Source organism: Cydia strobilella, chromosome 2, assembly GCF_947568885.1.
Source record: "Cydia strobilella chromosome 2, ilCydStro3.1, whole genome shotgun sequence".
NCBI classification, from domain to species: domain Eukaryota; kingdom Metazoa; phylum Arthropoda; class Insecta; order Lepidoptera; family Tortricidae; genus Cydia; species Cydia strobilella.
Window position 1 is genome coordinate 22943469 of NC_086042.1, and position 25412 is coordinate 22968880.

Sequence of the window (25412 nt, forward strand, 5' to 3'; positions counted from 1 at the left end):
CTATGAAGTTAAAAACTGTAATAGATGTCATATATTAAAGAAAAAGTGACGAAGCCCTCCAGTGGTGAAGGATTCGAACCGGCGTCTTTAGCTATCGCGGCTAACGCCATGAACCCCTAGGCCACCCCGCCACGGCGGTGCCCGTCCGAATTTCTCGACTATATGCCATCTTAGTAAGACTAGGCGTCTTTGACCAGCTCTAAGGGCAAGCAGTGCGCGCTTGCACCTCCTAAACGAACTCCTTACGGATTTACGTTGTAGTGAGAGAGACTGGTGCTGCCATCTATGAACAAGTTTCATTAATGAAGCCCTCCAGTACTGGAGGGCTTCGTCACTTTTTCTTTAATGTATGACATCTATTACAGTTTTTAATTTATATATAGTAGTGCGACTACTTTAAAAAACACAAATCAAAATATTTAATAAAATAATTGTATTTGTTCTCAAACTTGTTTATTTTCTATGAAAATTAAATTAAATTATTTTCATTTATTTCAGTTTATGATCAAAACTGGTTTACAATTGACAATGACCGACATCTTATCATCAATACTACTGACTTACTCAATGATGATAAGCCAAATATGATATCGTGGCTATCGTGCATATATAGGACCACTATAGGCCCATTAATCAGTGTGCTCATTGATCAGTTTATCATCCACATCCGAACTGCTTTGTTGATTTACTTGGCTGCAAAATGTTACGTGAACTTATTTTATTCTTGTGTTTAACAAATGTAATAGAAAGTGCGCGGATACTTGGAGTGTTTCCAATACCATCCATCAGTCACCAGGTCGTGTTCAGATCGCTTACAACAGAATTAGCTAAAAGAGGGCATGAAGTTGTAGTAATAACAACTGATCCGGCATTCAAAAATGAAAAAAAAGCACCCGCCAATTTTACAGAAATTGATGTACATGATGTTTCATATAAAACTTGGAACGAGATGATTGACTCCCTAGCAGGAGCAGCGCCGTATACGATGCTGACGACAGCTCTACAAATGATGGTCGACGTAGTAAAGGTTGAAGTTGAGACTCCTCAGGTTAAAGAATTTATGGCTAAAGACCAAAAGTTTGACTTGGTTATAGCTGAAGCATGTGTGCCAACAGCTTTAGGTTTTGCTTATAAATATAAAGCTCCTGTTATACAAATTAGTTCATTTTATGGGTCAAAAATAAATTATCATTCTATGGGTGCTCCGACACATATGTTTTTATATCCTGAGTTGTATAGTCAAAAGTTAACAGACTTATCAATTTTAGATAAAATTCTAACAGTAATAATCAACTTAGTGTTAAAGTTCGCATATGCAAACTATGTTGACGATATAAATAGGACTCTCAAAAAATATTTTGGAGATGATACACCCAATTTATCTGAGTTAGAGGATAACATAGATATGCTTTTTGTAAATACAAACCCTATTTGGGAAGGAAACCGGCCTGTGCCCTCTAGTGTGGTGTATTTAGGAGGACTACACATGCAACCTGTAAAAGATCTTCCAAAAGTAAGTTTGATATCAATTTCAATAATCTAGGTGTGCATGTAAAATAGGAGAAATGATAGTTTCAATGTCATTATCAACTGCCATTCACTTATTTACCTGTGTCCATTAAGATTGTGATTTAAAACTGAATAAAACAAAATGAAAAATAAAGAATCATAAATTGATAATATCTTTGTATGTTTCTAGGTGAAACGAAAGTCAAGTTTAAATACTGGATTGATATTTATGAGACATAGGAATACGATAAAATTGTTAACTGAAATAGATACCATATAATACCTACTAAAGAAAACGTGACCGTGCCTTTTAGTAATGAAAGGTCGACACCATTAAGTAGATAACATTGATTATAAAATTTATAAATTATACTTCGGTTTAAATATCTTTATTTCTCAAAAGAATAACAATAATTCACTTACTTGAGAAAATTATACTTAGTCAAATATATTTAATTACAACACAGCAAATCGACTTGCAATAAATCATCATAATATCATTTTACAAAAAAAAAACATTTTATACTCTGTAACATAATACATTATGTACAATAATATTTTCAGGACCTCAAATCTTATCTCGACACATCCAAGGGGGTGATTTACGTCAGTTTCGGTACCAACTTCAACCCGTCGACTCTCGCCGAAGACAAGATCCGTTTGTTACTCAACGTGTTCTCGAAATTACCCTACGACGTTCTATGCAAATGGGATGCCGACGATGTACCTGGGAGACCCAGTAATGTGAGAATAGTTAAGTGGGTCCCGCAAAACGACTTGCTAAGTAAGATTATAGTGAGGATTGAGTGGTTTGAATTATTTATGGGGCTTTTTGGATTTCGGAATATACGTAACTGTGTTTGACTTTGAGATAGTCTAATATTGTATAAATGTCAATATTCAGGAAAAAACTTTATTTTTTATTTTTAGTTAATCTGATGTATCTAATTATTATCTTTGTTAGCATCTTGTTAGTATTTATAACTGTTGTTAATATTCATATGTACACGCACATACATAGTTATTTTTAAATTTGGTAATGATAGCCCCTGTACCAATAAAGAGGGTACACATCAAATAATATAGGCGCTAGCAACTAATCAGCAAATCATTTCAGGGCATCCAAAAATAAAGCTATTCATCACTCAAGGAGGGATGCAGTCAACCGACGAGGCAATAGCTGCAGGCGTACCTTTGATTGGTTAGAGCAATTGACAAACATTTTGCTTTGATACTTTACTCTAAAGGCTGAGATTTGAATTCTTAAAATCCTAGGTCTTTTATTGAACATTTTAAAAGCAAACCATGTTTTTATTGTTTTTCTGCTAAGAATAAACTGCGTGTGAATAAAATTTAATAAAAAATGATTTCTTTATTCCGTCGTTTGTATATTCGCTTTCCAACAAGAAATGAATGATCTTTAGTTTTTCTATTGTTTATGCACAGGTATACCCATATTGGTGGATCAGTTCTTCAATACGGAGAAGTACATACAACACAAGATTGGTGAAAAGCTGATAATGGAGAAATTAAGTGAAGAAGAGTTTTATAACACAATTATGAGGGTTTTAGGAGATGTTAGGTAAGGGAAAAGAAAGTTGAAATAAGGTTATCAATAGTAATCCATCGTGAAAATGCTGCAAGCATCATGTTCACCTTCGCACCGCGAAAGAAATGGAGGAGTTTGTTTTCCCTAGTTAAAACTAGTTTTCCGAAACGCCTTGGTGAAAAAGCATTTTCAGTAGTTATAACTAGTTTTCCGTAACGCCTCGGTGAAAACTATTTTTAACTAAGATTTTATAGTCAAAACTAGTTTTCGCAAAGTGCCTTAGTGAAAACTAGTTATGCAAAATTACCTAATAATTTCCAAAGATAAAGCCGCGCTACATAAATACCAGTTTGATCAACGACATATCTAATATGTAAGCTTCTAGCATTACTACCTCTTGAAATTGCGCATGCGTTTTTTCAGCTACCGTCAAAACGTCTTGAAACTCCGTACGTTAATGGCGGACCAGCCAATGTCGGCGCTGGAGCGCGCGGTGTGGTGGACGGAGCACGTGCTGCGGCACGGCGGCGCGCGCCATCTGCGGGCCCCAGCAGCCAACATGGGATGGAAGGAGTACCTAGAATTACCCCTTGTAGCAACCTTACTTGTCATCCTAGTAACTACCTTATTAATTCTCGTCGGAACCTTGTACGTTTTGGTAAAATTTGTTAAGAAGTTATTTAGGAGCAAGTCGAAAAAAGAGTGATCGAAAATAAATGTAGATAGCAGCTAATTATTTTACTAGGAGCTCAGAGTTTATTGACATAAGATCAAATCGGTAGTCATTAAATTTTAGATTTAAAAAATAGCATGATTTTTATTTGACGTAAAAGGTGTTACCTAATTACAAGCATGACACCGCAATTAATACCATAAATTGGAATATGTGAATTATTTGTAACTTGACACGTTCCTGTTATTTACATGACGTTACATTAAATATTTTCAATTTCCTTAATTTTGTGCCAGTGGCCATGCCATAATAACAAAAAGTGACTCGAAAATCAAAATGAACTTGGAATTTATTGCATTTATATATATATTAACAGTAAACAATTGAGTGACGATGACAGTTCGAATGTCACTTATCGAATCGCACCAAAATCATGGTATGCTTCAAAATTTGGCTTGGCAGTTGGCACCGACTTCAAACATATCACTTGGTAACGCATACACTTAAAAAATGATAATATTTTATTTCATCCTTTTTGAAGTCGGTTTTCCTTTTTTTGTAAATAGTTTTTATTTTTCCATTTTTATATTTTATATGACTGAAAAACATAATCGTGTTCAACACTAAATTCTTATACTTTAATAATAATCAGGATTTTCCTCAAGTCCGTCTTGAAAATCATTCCTGTCACTACACTAAATCCATCCTCCGCCCCGCCATTGACCCAATCCCTCAACACCCCGATCACTCAACCTCACAGCACATCAACCCCTTATCCCTGAACCCCTCGACCCTGAACCACAAACCTTTCAACCGCCATTCGCCGACCCCTGAACCCCAGACCACTTAACTCCTAACCCTAACCCCCCATCCATCAACTCCTAACCCCTCAGTCCCCGACCCATCCAGTCACCGCCCCCTCAATCTCCGTAACCTCGCAAACCCTGACTCGCCAAACCCCAAACCCTCAACCCCCAAACTCAGACCCCCCAAACACCACCCTCTACCTTCACCTCTCACAGCTACCCCTCACCTCTCTTTGGTCGTTTCCAACACTACCTACATCAAAAATCATAATACACCCAATTATACGAGGGGAGTTGCACATTTCGTCTGTTCTTTATCCATAGCCTTAGCGCGAGTTTGACTTTCATAAACATACGCTAGCGTGTGCGTAACTTACTTTCTATGCATCTCGCTCGTATTGGCTTATTAGTGCGAGCGAGATGTATAAGAAGTAAGTTACGAAGACGTTAGCGAATATGTGGTGTCAAACTCATGGTAAGGCTACAGTTACACGGTACTACATCAAATTGGTGGTTTTTGGAAGCAAATGCTTGAGTTAATTTAGAAAACACCAAAATCACCATAATATATTTACGTGCCTTTAAAAATTGAAGTTTTCCCTCAATTCCTCATTAGATTCCTTCATCGTCAATCAAACCAAAGAGCAGAACCAAAAATATTACGAAAACACCTCTTGGAGGTAACTTCTTTCAGACAAAAAAAGAATTACTCAAATCGGATCACGGGTGCTGGAGTAATCGCTGACCATAAATACTACATTTAAAAAATCATCATCATTATCATCAAAACAATCATCACCATCAGGCCACTCCATCAAATTGGTGGTTCGTCTCAAGTCGATCTTTCAGGCCTAATGGAATTTCCTAGTGGCGCTTATTACCGGGAGCACCGACTTATCTACAACTATATGATATTTACCTGGCAGGCACCCTAAACCCGTGAATAGATCAGAATAATCATCTAGTTGTATGGTATTAATTATTTTTACTAAGCCCATATCTTCACATGTGTCTCGTCCTAACACGCTTGCAACTTTCATATCGGCAATCGCAAATGGCAAGTTATAACTTTTATCCTTAAGTTACACACACCTTTTATAGGAATTTCATGTTTGGTGAACGATTCAAGATTTATTTTCGGTATTTTTAACATACTTTCGTCGAAACCTAGTGATATAAATCTATCAAAAGAAATAACATTAAAATCTGCCCCCGAGTCGAGTTTAAAATTTTCAGACCTGTGTTCACAAAACAGAGTTTCCGTCCAGCGCCCTCTATCACTAGAGGACGAAACCATGTCTATATAAAATGGTTCAAGCTTATCGGAATCGCTAGTCACGGAACCATTTTTTTCTATTTCATACACTCGCTTCACCCCACTGTCATCGTTAATGAACCTAGATTTGCACATACGAGCAAAATGTCCACGGTGACCACAAGAGAAACATGTTACATACTGTGCCGGGCATTCTTGGTTGACGCAGCGCGTCCCGCCGCTGCCGGCGCACTGGCGCTGCGCGGCGACCGCGCCGCCGCCGCCGCCGCGCCGAGCGACCCGAGCGCCGCCGCGCACCCGTCGCCGCTCCACTGCATGTACCTGCGCACTACTGGAACCCTCACTCGCGACACTCAATTGTTTACCGCTTTCCTTGGAAGCTTCCTCGGCTTGACACAACTTAATAGCTTTGTCTAAATCCAAGTCTTCACGGCGAAGAAGCCTGTCTCTTACGGTGACGTTCCGAACGCCACACACGATGCGATCCTTAAACAAATCGTCTTCCAGAGTGCTGAAATTGCAGTTCTTACTTAACAGCCTCAGCGCTGTCACATATGCCTGAATCGATTCGCCATCCTCCTGGTTACGTGTAAAGAATTTGTACCTCAATAGCGTTGTGTTTACTTTGGCGCCGAAATATCCATCAAACTTTTTAATAATGACTTGCACGTTGTCTTTTTCCGTGTCAGCGTCAAATGTAAATGTTTGAAATACATCGAAACCCTCTGAACCGATCAGATTAACGAGGAGGCTGGCTTGTACTTCGGCTGGCTCGCTGCTCACACCGGAGGCCTTCACAAAAACCGGCCAAGTGCGAGTCGGACTTGCGTTCCAAGAGTTCCGTACATTACACAGTTTAAACAATGTATTTTTTATGTGAAACGTGAGTGAAATGTCTTTAAAAAACCGGTAAGGGGCGGATCAAAAACTAAGTAATTAAAGTCCGACTCACGCTTGACTGCACATTTCTAATAGGTTTTCCTGTAATCTATAGGTAAAGATCTATTTTTTTGTATTTTTTTCAAAAATTTTGACCCAGTAGTTTCGGAGATAAAGGGGGGGGAAATGGTCATTTTTTGCCTATTTTCTTGAATAACATCTAAACTGTGTATCCTAAAATTATAAAAATATATATTATTTGAGATTCTCATAATGAGCTCTTTCATTTGATATGTAACACGATATAGTTTGAAAACCTTTATTTTTTAATTTTCCCATTTACCCCCCAAAAGTGGCCCCCGTATTTAAAATTAATTTGTTTACGTTACATGTCCGTCTTTGGGTCACAAACTTACATATGTATACCAAATTTCAACTTAATTGGTCCAGTAGTTTCGGAGAAACTAGGCCGTGACAGACGGACAGACAGACAGACAGACAGACGCACGAGTGATTCTATAAGGGTTCCGTTTTTTCCTTTTGAGGTACGGAACCCTAAAAAGTAGGAATTGCTGTTTCCACCTTTTCCACGCATCGGCCCGCATAACGGGACCGCCCTCCATGTGGTGGTCTGGCGTGTTCCATATTTTAACTACACCAATAACACTGTCTTACACAAAAGAACTTAATTATCTGTAGTTGTCCGGTGTTGGGGCACTACACTTGCAGTTATTTACAATCTCTGCACCATAGAATTACTTTAAATAACTAACACCGCTGCCACCATGTAATGAAACACGTCAATGTAAAACGGCAACTGTTTATTCAACATGAATGCGGGTACCATGTACAAATAATAACTACCCACAACACACAGGAGGGGCAACTTTTGGTTTAAAATCTATGTATGACCCACAAGTGTCATTTTAATGATTAGATGATCAAACGAACTTACCTGAAGTGAAGTTCGAACTTAATTGTCATGTCTTCGCTGAAAGGTTTATATTTTTTAACGAAGGTAGTTGCCCTGCAACGTTCGGACGTATTCGCACCTAGTTCATCGGTATCGTAGAAAGAGAAAAAAGATACCTCTCTTCTTCTACGATGCCGGTCGTGATCAACCTCATTCTTTTCAGAGCCTACATATTTCAACATTGTAATTACAGGGCCCGAATAGGGTGGGAGGGAACTTAAATCTTTCAGCGAAGACATGACAATTAAGATCGAACTTCACTTCAGGTAAGTTCGTTTGATCATCTAATTGTCATGTCTTCGCCTCAAGATTTATATTTTTTTACGAAGGTAGATGTTTAGAGCTAGACAATGTTGAAATATAAATAAAAATCAATAATGAAATCAACAATTGTATATTGAGAAAAAATATACTTTAAATACAGTAATATCACATTACTTACAAGTATTAACATATATCAACAATTATAATCTAATTAGATTATTCAGTCAAATTAAAATCAATTTGTCCTCATTTATTGGTCTAATTTAAGATGCGACCTCTAAGTAATCTATTATTAGTTTTGGCATACTTGGTCGCTGATTGAAAAAAAAAGGTAATTCTAAGATAGGCTAAGGTTTTAACTAAATCCTTAATTTGTATTACAACCCGTTCATTTGCCATGATTATATTAGGTACTCTAATCAGCGAAAGAGCCCATAAAACTACCAATTTCTTATTAATAACATCTAGACTCAAAATCTCATTGGGGTAATAATTACTAAGGTGATTTAAAACTATGGTAGGATCCCATGTATGAATACTTGGGAAAAGTTGGTTTTAACTTAAAAACTCCCTTAAAAACCTTTTTAACCGATCTTCTTGAGTCAAATTATTTTTAAGAAATAAGAGATAAAGCCGAACGATAGTTATTAAGAGTTACCATACGAAGCCCCTTTCCCCAAGCTCTCTGTTAAAAAATAAATAAAAAAACTAAAATCTAAACATTGTAAATGTGTATATCCAGTGCGTCAATACCATTCTAATACAGCAATGCCACTGGTTTCTGGGCTCGATGAATATTGCGATTTAGTACTAATAAGGATGAAAGCATAACCCTTAATGCTGATTCCGGTACCTGCCGCCTTATATAAGCTTGCCGGATAATATACTCGCAGCCAGGGAAAGGCGTTGATGTTGATGCATTGGACGAGTCTCTCTCGATAGTCTCGATGTCTAGCGTCGGCGCGACGCGGGCGTCGTGTAATGGGGATGACGCGCTGTGCGCGCGGACGGCACGGGCGCCGCGCGCGACGCGACGTCGTCACGATCGACGAGGCGGCGTGGCCGGCTACCGGCGGCCCGCCGATGTCTGCGGGGGCGGGGGGGCTCGCGGCCCACCGCTGCGGTTCAGCGGCGTTCTTGTGTTGCGCTGAAAATAACGTGGCGGTGGGCCCCTCCAGTTTAAATTAGAAGTGGAGGTCGAAGGGGCCTGAATTAATTGTCCAGCTTTTTTTATTCCCGTCGAGTTTTTGATGAATTCGCCGAAGTTCTCTCCAAAAAGATGTGAATCTCGTTTGCGGTCCTTAAAGGGATCAATAAAACTTTTTCCAGCATTGGCGTTATTAAAGATCGCCTGGTCTCAGTTTCAGTAAAGTGAGAATCTGCCACTAACTTAGACGCGTCACTAAGTAACTTAATCGCGTCTTGTGTACCCAGAGATTTCTTTAGCATACCCGTAATTATTTTACCGAGTATCGATAAAACACAGCCCAACTGGTTTTGTTTTTTTGATATCCGGGAATCCCTATTCCTGGCGTTTTCTAATAAAACTGCAGCTATTTCGGCGTTAAGAATCGGAGACTAGTAAACGGGCAATTTACTGGCAGTAAATGATTTTTCGAAATTTCCTCCTTACCATCTTTTTGTAGTCCATCTTTTAAAATGGGCGTTAATATTTTTGTCAAATTCTCGTTTATTTCTTCGCCCCATTCCGTTGTCGCTTCAGAAACAAAATCACCTAAAGCCTGAAGTAACTCCGGGTCGATCAGCTCGGGTTCGAGCTGTTCTGGTGCAGGGGTAGCCTCGGCTTGCACGACAGGTTCCGCAAGCTCCGGTACTGACGAGGGCCCTGGCGCTGGTTCCACCGGAAGTGACGCTGACGAGGGTCCAGGTACCGATTGCGGATCCCGTGGTCTGGGAGGGTCCTCCGGGGCCTCGGCTGATACACCCAATTGTTCATCTATCCCCGCGGTATATAGATTTTGTGGAGGCGGCAGCGGTTCATCTTGAACAAAGACAATAAAACCAGTTTAAACCTGCGTTTTTTTATTTTATCATTATTATATATACATATTAACGGTCAACATCTCGTGTTGACTCTATAAAATTGCTACTGGTTATTATCTCGTAATAACTCGGAGCTATATTTTCCACTGCCTAACATCTCGTGTTAGATCGGGGAATAGGTATAATTTATACATTAAAGTTTCAAATCACTTTTCTAGTCACAGCAGAAGTGCACTAAGTAGTAGGTACTAACCTTGTAAAAACTCCTCATCACTCGAATAAATTATTCGTGAAGAATTCCGTCTTAATTTTGCTTCGTATTTCCTAATTTTCTTCTTCCAACGCTCCTCTGCCGATCTTGATTTTCTTTTAAGCATAATGATTAACTAATAAGTTCCACAACCACAAGACACTATATTAAAATTATTTATTAGCGCTTGGGCCTAACCAGGTGCGTCCGCCGCGCGCGCACGGACAAGAATGAGGTTGATCACGACCGGCATCGTAGAAGAAGAGAGGTATTATTAGAGGTAATCTTGAGGCGAAGACATGACAATTTAAAAACTTTATAGAATGTAGTATTCACAGAGATTACCAGCTAACCTTGCGTCATAGTGCGTTTGGCTTGCCGCTGCACATTCTATGCCGTATATTTTGAAAACGACTAATCACATGGAATCATTTTCGCTACCTAATTGTCGCAAATTTTATGCTCTATAACTTTTCCCTACATGTAAATAACATCGGAGCTATAGAAACTTTGATATCCGCAAAAAACCTATTTGTATGACATTTGACCTTGAATAACTTCTGACGCGCACACGATCTATGCGTAGACTTTTAAGAGAACCTTTAGTACGTCATAACGAAGGTGTATACAGATTTCCAGCTTATTATCTCTCATTCCGAGGTGAAACCATTAATTTAACTGGGCCATGGTTTACAATTCACAATGACCGACATCTTATCATCAATACTACTGACTTACTCAATGGTGATAAGCCAAATATGATATCGTGCATATATAGGCCCACTATAAGCCCATTAATCAGTGTGCTCATTGATCAGTTTATCATCCACATCCGAACTGCTTTGTTGATTTACTTGGCTGCAAAATGTTACGTGAACTTATTTTATTCTTGTGTTTAACAAATGTAATAGAAAGTGCACGGATACTTGGAGTGTTTCCAATACCATCCATCAGTCACCAGGTCGTGTTCAGATCGCTAACAACAGAATTAGCTAAAAGAGGGCATGAAGTTGTAGTAATAACAACTGATCCAGCATTCAAAAATGAAAAAGCACCCGCCAATTTTACAGAAATTGATGTACATGATGTTTCATATAAAATTCGGAACGAAATTATTGACTCCCTAGCAGAAGCAGCGCCGTATACGATGCTGACGACATTTCTACAAATGATGGTCGACGTAATAAAGGTTGAATTGGAGACTCCTCAGGTGAAAGAATTTATGGCTAAAGACCAAAAGTTTGACTTGGTTATAGCTGAAGCATGTGTGCGAACGGCTTTAGGTTTTGCTTACAAATATAAAGCTCCTGTTATACAAATTAGTTCATTTTATGGGTCAACAATAAATTATCATTCTATGGGTGCTCCGACACATACGTTTTTATATCCTGAGGTGTATAGTCAAAAGTTAACAGACTTATCAATTTTAGATAAAATTCTAAAAGTAATAATCAACTTAGTGTTAAAGTTCGCATATGCAAACTATGTTGACGATATAAATAGGACTCTCAAAAAATATTTTGGAGATGATACACCCAATTTATCTGAGTTAGAGGATAACATAGATATGCTTTTTGTAAATACAAACCCTATTTGGGAAGGAAACCGGCCTGTGCCCCCTAGTGTGGTGTATTTAGGAGGACTACACATGCAATCTGTAAAAGATCTTCCAAAAGTAAGTTTGATATCAATTTCAATAATCTAGGTGTGTATGTAAAATAGGAGAAATGATAGTTTAAATGTCATTATTAACTGCCATTCACTTATTTCCCTGTGTCCATTAAGATTGTGATTTAAAACTGAATAAAAGAAAATGAAAAATAAAGAATCATAAATTGATAATATCTATGTATGTTTCTAGGTGAAACGAAAGTCGAGTTCAAATACTGGATTGATATTTATGAGACATAGGAATACGATAAAATTGTTAACTGAAATAGATACCATATAATACCTACTAAAGAAAACGTGACCGTGCCTTTTAGTATCGAAGGCCGACACCATTAAGTACATAACATTGATTATAAAATTTATAAATTATACTTAGTCAAATATATTTAATTACAACATAGCAAAATCGACTTGCCATAAATCATCATAATATTATTTTATACTTTGTAACATAATACATTATGTACAATAATATTTTCAGGACCTCAAATCTTATCTCGACACATCCAAGGGGGTGATTTACGTCAGTTTCGGTACCAACTTCAACCCGTCGACTCTCGCCGAAGACAAGATCCGTTTGTTACTAAACGTGTTCTCGAAATTACCCTACGACGTTCTATGCAAATGGGATGCCGACGATGTACCTGGGAGACCCAGTAATATGAGAATAGTTAAGTGGGTCCCGCAAAACGACTTGCTAAGTAAGATTATAGTGAGGATTGAGTGGTTTGCATTATTTATGGGGCTTTTTGGATTTCGGAATATACGTAACGGTGTTTGACTTTGAGATAGTCTAATATTGTGTAAATGTCAATATTCAGAAAAAAAAAACATTTTTTCTTTTCTGTTAATCTGATGTATCTAATTTTTATCTTTGTTAGCATCTTGTTAGTATTTATAACTGTTGTTAATATTCATATGTACACGCACATACATAGTTATTTTTAAATTTGGTAATGATAGCCACTGTACCAATAAAGAGGGTACACATCAAATAATATAGGCGCTAGCAACTAATCAGCAAATCATTTCAGGGCATCCAAAAATAAAGCTATTCATCACTCAAGGAGGGATGCAGTCAACCGACGAGGCAATAGCTGCAGGCGTACCTTTGATTGGTTAGAGCAATTGACAAATATTTTGCTTTGATACTTTACTCTAAAGGCTGAGATTTGAATTCTTAAAAGCCTAGGTCTTTTATTGAACATTTTAAAAGTAAAGCATGTTTTTATTGTTTTTCTGCTACGAAACTGCTGCGTGTGAATAAAATTTAATGAAAAATTATTTCTTTATTCCGTTGTTTGTATATTCGCTTTCCAACAAGCAATGAATGATCTATAGTTTTTTATTGTTTATGCACAGGTATACCCATATTGGTGGATCAGTTCTTCAATACGGAGAAGTACATACAACACAAGATTGGTGAAAAGCTGATAATGGAGAAATTAAGTGAAGAAGAGTTTCATAACACAATTATGAGGGTTTTAGGAGATGATAGGTAAGGGAAAAGAAAGTTGAAATAAGGTTATCAATTAATATCCATCGTGAAAATGCTGCAAGCATCATGTTCACCTTCGCACCGCGAACGAAATGGAGCGGTTTGTTTTCCCTAGTTAAAACTAGTTTTCCGAAACGCCTTGGTGAAAGAGCGTTTTCAGTACTTAGTTATAACTAGTTTTCCGTAACGCCTCGGTGAAAACTATTTTTAACTAAGATTTTATAGTCAAAACTAGTTTTCGCAAAGTGCCTTAGTGAAAACTAGTTATGCAAAATTACCTAATAATTTCCAAAGATAAAGCCGCGCTGCATAAATACCAGTTTGATCAGCGACATACCTAATATGTAAGCTTCTAGCATTACTACCTCTGGAAATTGCGCATGCGTTTTTTCAGCTACCGTCAAAACGTCTTGAAACTCCGTACGTTAATGGCGGACCAGCCAATGTCGGCGCTGGAGCGCGCGGTGTGGTGGACGGAGCACGTGCTGCGGCACGGCGGCGCGCGCCATATGCGGGCCCCAGCAGCCAACATGGGATGGAAGGAGTACCTAGAATTACCCCTTGTAGCAACCTTACTTGTCATCCTAGTAACTACCTTATTAATACTTGTCGGAACCTTGTACGTATCGGTAAAATTGGTTAAGAAGTTATTTAGGAGCAAGTCGAAAAAAGAGTGATCGAAAATAAATGTAGATAGCAGCTAATTATTTTACTAGGAGCTCAGAGTTTATTGACATATAAGATCAAATCGGTAGTCTTTAAATTTTAAATTTTAAAAATAGCATGATTTTTATTTGACATAAAAGGTGTTACCTAGTTACAAGCGCAATAACAACTATAAATTGGAATATGTGAATTATTTTTAACTTGACACGTTCCTGTTATTTACATGACGTTACATTAAAATTTTCAATTTCCTTAATTTTGAGCCAGTGGCCATGCCGTAATAGCAAAAAGTGACTGGAAAATCAGAATGAACTTGGAATTTATTGCATTTATGCATATATTAACAGTAAACAATTGAATGAGGATAACGGTTCGAGTGTCACTTATCGAATCGCACCAAAATCATGGTATGCTTCAAAATTTGGCTTGGCACCGACTTCAAACATATCACTTGGTAACGCATGTACTTAAAAATGAATATTTTATTTCATCCTTTTTGAAGTCGGTTTTCTTTTCTTTGTAAAAAGTTTTTTTAATACAGTTGCTCAAAAAGTGGTACTTTTTGTGGCTGCGTAGCGTGCGAGAAGCTCAATTTCTCGAACGAGTGCTTTTTACTTTTTAGTTCCAAACTATACTTTCGAAACGCAGTTAAAATTGAATTTAGCGCGGAGCAGGTACCAGGGCCTCATGAGTTATGAGGAGGTGTCGTTGACCAACCCGCGCCGGGCCCGCGGCGGCCGCGGCCGGGGCGCGCACGAGCATGAAGGTATCGCGGGCTGCGGCAGCTCGCGTATCTTAGCTGTATAGGTACTTTTGGTTTTGGTTTGGTTTGGTGGTATGATTCTACTAATGATATATTAATTTATTATTTTTTCGCAATTGTATTAAAAAACGTCGTTTACAACACGTGTGAAATGTCTTTTCACACTAGTTGTAAAATGTACTATTATCTTTCCATTTTTATATTTTATATGAGTGAAAAACATAATCATGTTCAACACTCAATTCGTATTATTATTATTACGAGCCTATTGTGTCCCACTGCTGGGCAAAGGCTTCCCCCCCTCTTCTTCCACTCCTCCCGGTTTTGAGCTACATCAGATCTGGCCAGTCGCTCAAAAAGGAGTCCAAGTTATCCCGCCATCGTCGACGAGGTCTGCCGGATCCCCGGTTTGACTCATGGGACACCCACTCTGTGGTTATTTTGGCCCACATGTCATTCGGCATGTGGCAGACATGACCAGCCCAGTCCCACTTTAACTTGTCTGCTTTCCGAGCTACATCTATTATTTGGGTTTTAGAGCGCAGCGTGGTGTTCCGAATGCGATCCCCGAGTTTCACACCTAATATGCTGCGCTCCATACCTCTCTGACAAACCCCGAGTTTGGACTTCTGAGTTTCCGTCAAAGACCAAGTCTGAGCACCGTAGGTGAGGACTGGAAGTATGCACATGTCCATGAGCCTACGTTTGAGTGATAGATGTAGGTCTCCCTTCATGAGGTGTTTCATGGACCAATAGCTCTTCCAGGCGTTCTCGGTCCGTCTGTCGACCTCTTTTTCTTGTCGCGCCTGGAAAGAGACTATTTGGCCCAAATAAAGGTATTCATGGACATATGCAATGTGTTCTCCGTTTACCTCAATCCTACGTTTTGTGCTGTTAGTCATGACTTTGGTCTTTGACATATTCATCCTCAGTCCAACCTCGAGGCTTGCGTAGCTAAGGTCTTCTAGCATAATTATGATGTAGCTCGGATGCCGTTGAGAAAAAAAGGACAATGTCATCGGCGAAGCGAAGGTTGGTTAACCTTTTCTCTCCGACAACCAACCCCTTGTCTCCCCAACGTGGCGCAAGCTTCTGGAAGACATGTTCTAATGTGCTGGTGATGAGTTTCGGCGACAGCGGATCTCCTTGTTTTACTCCCCTTTGCACTTCGAAGGACGGGCCAGAAGATTGTAATTTTATGGCGGCTGTACTATGTTTGTATACGGTGCTTAGAAGTTTGATGTAACTAGGGGATATTTCTTGGTGACTTAGAGCTGTGAAGATGGCATGGTGTGATATGCTGTATTCTTTAATAATAATTCGTATACTTTAATAATAATCAGGATTTTCCTTGAGTCTGGAAAATCATTCCTGTCACTACACTAAATCCATCCTCCGCTCCGCCACTGACCCAATCCCTCAACATACCGATCACTCAATCTCACAGCACATCAACCCCTTATCACTGAACCCCTCGACCCTGAACCACCAACCCTTCAACCGCCTTTCCCCGACCCCTTAACCTCAGACCCCTAGCTCCTAACCCTAACCCCCGATCCATCAACACCGCCCCTTCAACCCCCGTAACCTCGCAAACCCTGACGCGCCAAACCCAAACTCTCAACCCCCAAACTCAGACCCCCTAAACACCACCCTCACCTTCACCTCTCACACCTACCCCTCACGTCTCTTTGGTCGTTTCCAATACTACCTACATCAAAAATCATAATACACCCAATTTTACGAAGGGAGTTCCACATTTCGTCCGTGGTCTTCATCCATAGCCTTAGCGCGAGTTTGACATTGATATATACGCTAGCGTGTGCGTAACTTACTTTCTATGCATCTCTCTCGTACTGGCATATTAGTGCAGGCGAGATGTATAAGAAGTAATTTACGAAGACGTTAGCGAATATGTGGTGTCAACACAGAACTGGTGTCAAACTCATGGTAAGGCTACAGTTACACGGTACTACATCAAATTGTTGGTTTTCGGAAGCAAATGCTTGAGTTACTGAAAACACCGAAATCACCATAATATATTTGCGTGCCTTTAAAAATTGAGGTTTTCCCTCAATTCCTCATTGGATTCCTTCATCGTCAATCAAACCAAAAATCAAAACCAAAAATATTACGAAAACACCTTGGAGGTAACTTCTTTCAGACAAGAAAAGAATTACTCAAATCGGATCACGGGTGCTGGAGTAATCGCTGACCATACTACGTTTAAAAAAACATCATCATTATCATCAAAACAATCATCACCATCAGGTCCACTCCATCAAATTGGTGGTTTTCGAGAGAAAATGTACGAGTTGCTAAAGAAAACACCCAAATAACCATGCATGTGCCTTTAAAAATTGAGGAGTTCCTTCAATTCCGCATAGATCTCATCATCATAACTGTACCAGATTAATGTGGGTCCACCTTAGAGCTCCTTTCGAACAAAAAAAGAATTATTCAAATCGGACCACGAGTCTCAAGAGTAAACGGTGAACATACAAAACAAAAAAACAGCCACAACTGAATACAAGAAGTTCCTCCTTTAATCTGGGTAAAGAAGTCGGTTAATAATAATTTTTAAGAAAAAAAAACCGACTTCAATGGGGGTTGCCGCGCTGCAAGTTCACTTATTGTTGATGGTGCACTCTTAGATTCCAGACAATGAAATGAAAAAGACAACATCTTTTGCCTAATTATGTAGAAAAGGAGGTAAAACCACCACCACTTTTCTAGTAGCATTTCGTTTTTGTAAGGGTCGCAGTTCTAACCTTTTTGTTTTTTTTTTCGTTGAAAAAATGCTTTATGCATACCTACACCCTCGGGGGAGTAAGTGCGCTACCCACTAAAAATCAACGGTATGCCTGCGCGCCCCCAATGGGGCGTGGCCACGGGTTCTCTTAAGTACGCAACCGTGACCACGCCGGCGCCGCCCGCCACTACCACATACAGGGGGCCCTTCTCTGGGGGGGGGCTAGGGAGTAACTTCTAGCCCTGCCTCCTCAGAAGGCGCGTGGGCACACCACGCGCGCCTTCTCTGCGAGGCCTATGTAATGGGCAGCGACGCCCCCGCGCCGCTGCCCAGACCTCGCTAGGTGGGGGGAGGAGATGGGCATACGCCCTCCTCCGAGCCCCTGCGCGCTTGCGGCGGATCGGGTGCGAGGCTGGGTCGGCCTCCCGTTCCCTCTCCGCTGCCTTCTTCTGCGACATTACATCCTCGCAGAAGGAGAGGACTGCTTTCCACGACCTCTCGTCGGCGACCATAGCCGAACTACGGCCGGCAAGAAGAGGTCGTCCCCCACCACTGCCATGAGGTCACCGGCGCTGCCCCGCCCAGCCTGGCCATTCCTCCAGGGTATGCTGCGCCAGCCAGGGTTCTAACCTAACCTAACCTACTTTTCTGATAGCATTTTGTTTCTGTAAGGGTCACAGCTCTAACCCAACCTAACCTACTTTTCTGATAGCAGTTCTGTTCTGTGAGAATCGCAGTTCAAAACCCACCTAACCCACTTTTCTAGAAGCGTTTCCGGGTCCGGGTATGGGTCCGGATCCGAGTCCGGATCCGGGTCCGAGTCTGGGTCCAAGTTTGGGTCTGGGTCCATAAGGAAGAGAACAAATCGCCAAACGTGAACTATGTGTCATTGAAGAGTTCCATTCTGATCATCATCAGCAGTTCCACTTCATCAAATGTCACTTTTTTAAATGAAAATGCTGGATTTGTTGATAAAAATACAAAAATCACTATATGTATGCCTTTCACATTTGAGGAGTTCCCTCGGTTCCTCGTGGGTCTCATCATCAGAACTGCTTTTTGACAAAAATGGGACCAATCTGTATGTATATACTTACAATCAATAAAAGAATTTTTAAAATCGGTCCAGAAATGACGGAGTTATGGAGTAACATAAAAAAAAAAAAAAAAAACAACCGAATTGAGAACCTCCTCCTTTGAAATCTTGAAGTCGGTTAAAAATATAGGCGCGAAGGATCGATCTCCCATACAAATTTTGAATTTTGCACCTTTTTCTACTGACAAAGTTGGCTTGCCAGAGTATACGTAGTAACATTTCTTAAAAACTATGATTTTTTGTAAATCAAATTGTCATTTTTACAAGCATTAACAAAATAGATAATATACAAATAAATACTTGCAATTTCGGTAAGAGTATTATTTAGTCACTGAAAAATAAAATAAAAACACTTGTTAATTGTGAGCCCATAAATAATAATCAAAAAACCAACGAAATTAGAGGTAGAAATATATACGTAAGTACCTCAAGATGAGCCGCGCGCGTGTACACTGGCGTTCAAGTCAAAATAATCATAAGCGATATCGCCTTCGGCGCTCTGCACCTGATTGTTATTCTTTCGGGTTACCCCTATTTGATTAAAAATGGACAGTAAGACTACCTTATAGATATCTTATAGATATCGTTAATTTTGGAATTTTACAGTAGGTATACTGTAAACTTTGACACGTCGTCGGGAAGAGACCGCGCAAGGCTCCTAGCTGTGTCCAGGCCAGAGTCGGGACAATGGCTGCACGCCTATCCTTCACCCAACACCGGCACATTTATCGACCCAACTACTCTTAGAATTGCCATCGGTCTCCGGGTCGGGGCTGATGTATGTGTGGACCACAGCTGCGCCTCTTGTGGAGCCTCCGTTGATCGCCTCGGCCATCACGGACTAGCCTGCTCCTCGGGCGCCGGCCGCCTATCCCGTCATGCCGCGCTCAACGACATCCTGAGGAGAGCGCTCGTCAGCGCCAACGTCCCTGCGGCTCTGGAGCCCCAGATCGCAAGGGATGACGGCAAGCGCCCCGACGGGATGTCGTTGATCCCCTGGCGGATGGGTCGCGCGCTGGTGTGGGACGCCACCTGCGCAGACACGTTGGCGGCGTCCTACATTTCAGCCACCAACAAACAGGCCGGGGCGGCGGCTGACGTCCGAGAACGCTTCAAGGCGAATAAATATAGTTGTCTCGGCGCACACTACGAGTTTGTGGCTTTTGGCGTCGAGACACTAGGCCCTTGGGGTAAGGGGGCACGGGGGCTCCACAAAGCGCTTAGCAAACGCCTGAGGGAGGCCACAGGTGACCCTCGCGCGGGCGGCTTTCTCGCGCAAAGATTGGCTATAGCAATCCAGCGCGGGAATGCCGCCTGCGTATTGGGCACCTTGCCTAGGGGCAAAATTTAGAAGGGCCTTTTATGTAAGTATTTTTAAGTTTATTTTTACTTTAGTATTATTTAGTATTATTATTTAGTTTGTAATTTGTTTATTGTTTAGGTATCTTTTAGTTTTTTCTTAATTCTTACTGTAAATAATATTGTCTTCGGTTACCGCGATAGTTACTCATGAAATAAAACTATGAAAACGGATTATATCGCGTATATTGAATTTATAATACCCGAGTCACCCGTTGACCACGAACGCTGTAAAGAGTTCGAAACGTCGGGATGTATTATAAATTCAATATACGCGATATAATCCGTTTTCATAGTTTTATTTCTTACTGTAAACTTTATATGTTGTAATGGTATAAGTATCCTGCATAAATTGAGGATTCAGCCACGTTAACTTCTATAACTTCAAGGGACCAGTCTTAGCAATGCATATTTTATAACGTAGATTTTCTTTTGTTTAACATAAAGCAACTGCCGTTGTGATTATATTCTCTTGAGTGTTTACCCGTGCAATGTTTCTTTTTAACGATTTAAATTTTTTGGATACCTTTACAAAATTACCTGATGTGCCAGAGTAGCCTTTTATTACCAGCCCAAATCCTTTTTTTAAACGTTATAGAAAAATAGGAAATTTTTTTTTGTCTACCTATATACCTACGATGCGTACACGGAATTAAACATTTATCAAAGCATAATAAAGAAAATAATAATCAACTCAACTCGGGAGGAAATAAAAGATCGTTACAAAGCAGAAGAACACAATTGCATTTTTTGCACAACTTGTACCTACTTACTTTAATTTGCAAGGAAGTGTACACCTGGGCACCGGTTCCCTGATCTATGGCAGGGTGGGCTCTGAAAAATGGCCGCACACCAGCCTCCGTATTGTTTGTATTGTACGGTTCTAAGGATAAATTCTATTCCCATTCTCTACTTAAACGGATAGACAAGCCTGATTTATGTTTACTATAAAATAAAAGGCCTGCATTTTGCTTTTTCTCTTGCGAGCTTTAGAGCGCATACAGTTAACTAAATTGTTCGCATCTGTGACTGCGTCTGAAAGGATTATTTTTAAGTGAAATGTCATTTGCTTGCATTTCTTTGACAAGCTCAAAGAGTGTTTAGCGTACGAGTATAAAGTTACTAGATTTATACTAGCGTAGAGTAAAACAAAACTATTTTTCATTTCTCATGCTCTGAAAGAGGGTCGTTGTTGTTCTAAAAGGTGTGCAGAAAATGATACGTGTCTGCACTAGAGCATTTTACGTTCGAAGTACGATTTTTTAATTTTTTTAAGATAAGCAATTGAAATTTGAGTTTAAATGGATTTGTTATACAATTTCCATTCTGATATTTACTTTTGCCTAAATTGTTAACTGAAAGTACCCTTAAGAAATACCATAAAAATGTCTTAAAGAAAACACATGCATTTTACTTTCCTCGTATTCGAAATGAAAAGTAGAGTGTTTAACTCGGGTGAAAGGCATCATTTCAGCCTCGGACTATTGCCGCTCTCACTGCGTTCGAGCGCCAAAATACCTCGGCAGAAATGAGTGCCTTTCATCCCTTGGTTAACAATCTACTATTGTTATTTAAATGTTTGACATTATGCAGTTGTAGTTTATTTCTCTTTAACTTTATGGGTACTTTGGTGTGAGTAATATACATTTTTTTAACGTTGGGAAAATGCGTTGATGCATGCCACCTGGCCCGGGGGTGCCAGGAGCGATGACGGACTAACCAGTGGTAGGACTACCGTCTAAAACAAACGAATGCCGACTCCGCCTTGTAGAGGAGCTCCGCAGGATCACTAGGCATTCGACTGCGTACGTGAGTAATATACATTTAACGTCAATACGTATCAAATCACTCAAGAGTATTTTAATTAACAGTAGATTTTATTAAAACAAATGTTAAACTTTAAGAGTGTCCATTTTTCGTTTACTTATTTTAAATTCTAATGTTATTACCATACACATCCAAACTAGAAATATAAACATTTTCTTACATTTTTTGTGCTTCGTACAAAACTTTGTTCGCTTATGATTATGATTATATGATAACTTATCACTACATACTTATCAATCGCTTGCGTGATTATGTGTTGTTTCCAAGCAAATTGTTCCATTTTGCTTGGAAACAACACTATGCTTGCTATAAGGACACTTTGACAGGTGATTCGTATAAAGATACAAGCAAATCTCGTCCTTATGGTAAGCGACGAAGTGAGAGCTAAGACTAGATTTCGACACATATTTTTAGTTTAATGCCATATAAAAATAAAGAACAACATTATTCGTTAGTACGATCAGTCAGGTAAGGATCCAAGACCTCGTCAGTATAACTATAATATTCTAGCGAACAATAACAAAGCTGACCATTATGTTTTATTCTAATGTAATGGCTAGAAACGGTGTAGGTATTCTAGTATTTCTAGTTCCCTAGGTTAATGGAGCTCTGTTAGCCTTTCGTTCACAAAGCAACATTCCTTATTACAATAGAAGCACTTCAACGACTTGACGTGGCTTGGATTGACCTCAAGCGATAATATACCAACTAGCAATTGGCCTTTTAACTGTTAAGGGTCACAGTTGCTTGAGCTAATTTAGAACATAGTCGACTAAATAATACAACTTTGGCTTCAAGGCTCTTCTGCTTTCAACTGTATAAAGGGTAAACTTGCTCAGTTGAAAAAAAAAAGTGATTAATTGATGTCAATCTAGTTAAATATCGTATCGAGCAATAATTAACACACGGCCCGATTCGAACAATGCTTATAAGTAATCACAGCGATACGATACCGATCTGTCAGTGTCAAAAGTGACGTTTTTTTGGTTGAAGAAATGTCACTTTTCACACTGACAGATCGGTATCATATCGCTGTGACTTCTTATAAGGACTTCCGGTTCGAACGCCATATTGATAGTAGCCTCGTGATTAATTCCTTTGTTTTTTGCTCATAAATATTGTTTAATGTGTAATATCGATAGCTTTATTATACAGTAATCTAATGTGGTAGTGTGCACTGTGCAGTGAATGGAGAATTAATCTAAAAGCGTGTTTAACCACCATTCTGGAGTCAACGGCCGGTAGTCCACGTGCTTCTCGTAAAATCCAGCTATCGGTTTTACGAGACAACTACAACAACCACCGAACAACGTCGTGCTCTAAGAGCATTTGGTATTTCTACCTCTAACCGTGTCTGGCTAGAGCCCTAGAGGCCCATAATTTTATTGTTTACCGTACACTGGCTATGGCCGATGGCCGATATGTTTTAATCAAGAAATATTAATTCGATCCCACGTGGATCCCACTTTGACGTTGGCGAAATCATCGACAGTATCGATGGAGCCATACTACCTGAAAAATTGATTGACTTCTTATAAGGACTTCCGGTTCGAACGCCATCTTGATAGTAGCCTCGTGATTAATTCCTTTGTTTTTTGCTCATAAATATTGTTTAATGTGTAATATCGATAGCTTTATTATACAGTAATCTAATGTGGTAGTGTGCACTGTGCAGTGAATGGAGAATTAATCTCAAAGCGTGTTTAACCACCATTTTGGAGTCAACGGCCGGTAGTCCACGTGCTTCTCGTAAAATCCAGCTATCGGTTTTACGAGACAACTACAACAACCACCGAACAACGTCGTGCTCTAAGAGCATTTGGTATTTCTACCTCTAACCGCCTGCGCTCGCACAGCGGAAGAATCTGTGCATGGTAACCTAATATAATGTGCACGCGTACTTACTTATGTAAGTCGCTGCGGCCAAAATAAATGTCTCCCTACCCACATACTGCATATTTTGAGTGTAAATTTGTCTATTTTGCAAAAACTTATAGTCAAATTATTTCATCCAAGCTGTATAAAATAAACTGTAGTAGATACAGCAAAATAGCATTAATACTTTATAAACGAATTTGTTTATAGTATATCAAAGTAGAAACGAAAATAACCCATAATTGTGCTTGCTGCGGTTGAATACGTGCTCCAACTGTTGATCTTAATCAATCAGCCCAAGTGCTATTAATTAGTTCATGCACAGCTTGCCACCAATTGCATACAACGCAAATCAAATTCATAATGCTATTATTGTTTGCCTCGTAAATTGGCAGATGATGTATAATTAATTTCAATATTATTATGAACACCTTTTCGAATGCGATTGGTTGAGATAATTTTCATTTCACAAAACAAAACTTAAATTTAAACAGCCTCCTAGCCTTGTCGGTAGACCGACAAAGCTTGTACAGCTTTGTCGGTCTGTGCTGTGTAAGTTTGTTCCCAAATATAAATTATTTATTTAAATGAATTGAATGGGGTGTGAGGGGTCCAAATTCCATCTTACGGACCCCAAGCCAACCTCCCCTGCTCGTGGTCACCCTGCTGAATAACGAACGAGGCTCTGGCGACCCACCAACCCGCACTGGACCAGCGTGGTGGGCTAACGGTCCAAATCCCCCTTATGATGTACAACTCCCCGTCACGGCCCCGAGTGCCCGGCAAAAGGGGTGCTAAGAATCCCCGGGCGGAGATTTCCCACAAAACTAATTTACCAACCCATGCAGGAAAAACGGACTCCGAGACGCTTCATGTTTTAACCTACAACGTCCGCACTTTGATGAAGGAGGACCGCCTCATTGAATTGGAACACGCCTTGAAAGAGATTAAGTGGGACGTTGTAGGGCTATCAGAGGTTCGACGAAAGGGCGAACAAACCGTGGAACGTGAAGACAATGTATTCTACCACTTCGGAACAGCCGGCGGACTGTACGGGGTAGGTTTTCTCGTCAAAAAGAAGTGGAAGGATAACATTGTCGAGTTCTTCGGCTATTCCGATAGGGTGGCTGTGTTGAAATTAAGCATATCTGAAAGTCACACCTTAACACTTATTCAGACATACGCTCCAACATCTTCGCACAGCGATGATGAGGTAGAAGAATATTATGATCTCTTGAACAAAGCTTGCGATGAGAACCGAGGAACATGGACCGTGATCCTCGGTGATTTCAACGCTAAAGTCGGAGTAAGGACCGAATTGGATAATGCTGACATACTTGGACCACATGGCCTTGGCAGCAGAAACGATCGCGGCGCTCGCCTTATTCAATTCGCCTTTGGACAAAGCATGAGTATCAGTAATACCTTCTTTCCTAAAAGACTACAGCGACGTTGGACCTGGGTCTCGCCAAATGGGCTCATCAAAAACGAAATAGACCATGTCCTCACATCTAATAAATTTCTAATAAAGGATGTATCAACTATAAACAAGATCAAATTTAGTTCCGACCATAGACCACTGCGAGCCAAGATTCAATTCAATATAAAACTTCATCGCAAACAGCTTTTTATTAAAAAGATAAAACGCTTAAATAAAGACACACTGCTATCAAATCACGATCTCTTTAACTTAGAATTAAAAAACAGTTTTGATATACTCGA

The 25412-nt window shown here is 39.8% G+C and overlaps 2 protein-coding genes across 2 annotated transcripts; both read left to right on the top strand.

Annotated features, from left to right (window-relative positions):
- Positions 1-650: 650 nt before the first annotated feature.
- On the top strand, positions 651-3764 carry LOC134748904 (UDP-glucosyltransferase 2-like). Its single transcript, XM_063683772.1, has 5 exons — positions 651-1513; positions 2074-2293; positions 2627-2710; positions 2956-3091; positions 3482-3764. Exons 1-5 carry the CDS (start codon positions 701-703, stop codon positions 3762-3764), a joined length of 1536 nt encoding a protein of 511 aa, XP_063539842.1. The 5' UTR covers positions 651-700.
- A 7252-nt stretch (positions 3765-11016) lies between these two features.
- LOC134748910 (UDP-glucosyltransferase 2-like) lies at positions 11017-14029 on the top strand. The gene is made up of 5 exons (XM_063683785.1): positions 11017-11858; positions 12336-12555; positions 12889-12972; positions 13217-13352; positions 13747-14029. Exons 1-5 carry the CDS (start codon positions 11049-11051, stop codon positions 14027-14029), a joined length of 1533 nt encoding a protein of 510 aa, XP_063539855.1. The 5' UTR covers positions 11017-11048.
- The last annotated feature ends 11383 nt before the right edge of the window (positions 14030-25412 follow it).

Bases quoted from the DNA above. Each gene is read 5' to 3' on its own strand.
- LOC134748904 (XM_063683772.1), top strand. From the start codon at position 701: ATGTTACGTGAACTTATTTTATTCTTGTGTTTAACAAATGTAATAGAA. The intron at 2,294-2,626 runs GTAAGATTATAG...AAATCATTTCAG, and splicing joins CCCGCAAAACGACTTGCTAA to GGCATCCAAAAATAAAGCTA. The intron at 3,092-3,481 runs GTAAGGGAAAAG...GCGTTTTTTCAG, and splicing joins AGGGTTTTAGGAGATGTTAG to CTACCGTCAAAACGTCTTGA.
- LOC134748910 (XM_063683785.1), top strand. From the start codon at position 11,049: ATGTTACGTGAACTTATTTTATTCTTGTGTTTAACAAATGTAATAGAA. The intron at 12,973-13,216 runs GTTAGAGCAATT...GTTTATGCACAG, and splicing joins TGCAGGCGTACCTTTGATTG to GTATACCCATATTGGTGGAT. The intron at 13,353-13,746 runs GTAAGGGAAAAG...GCGTTTTTTCAG, and splicing joins AGGGTTTTAGGAGATGATAG to CTACCGTCAAAACGTCTTGA.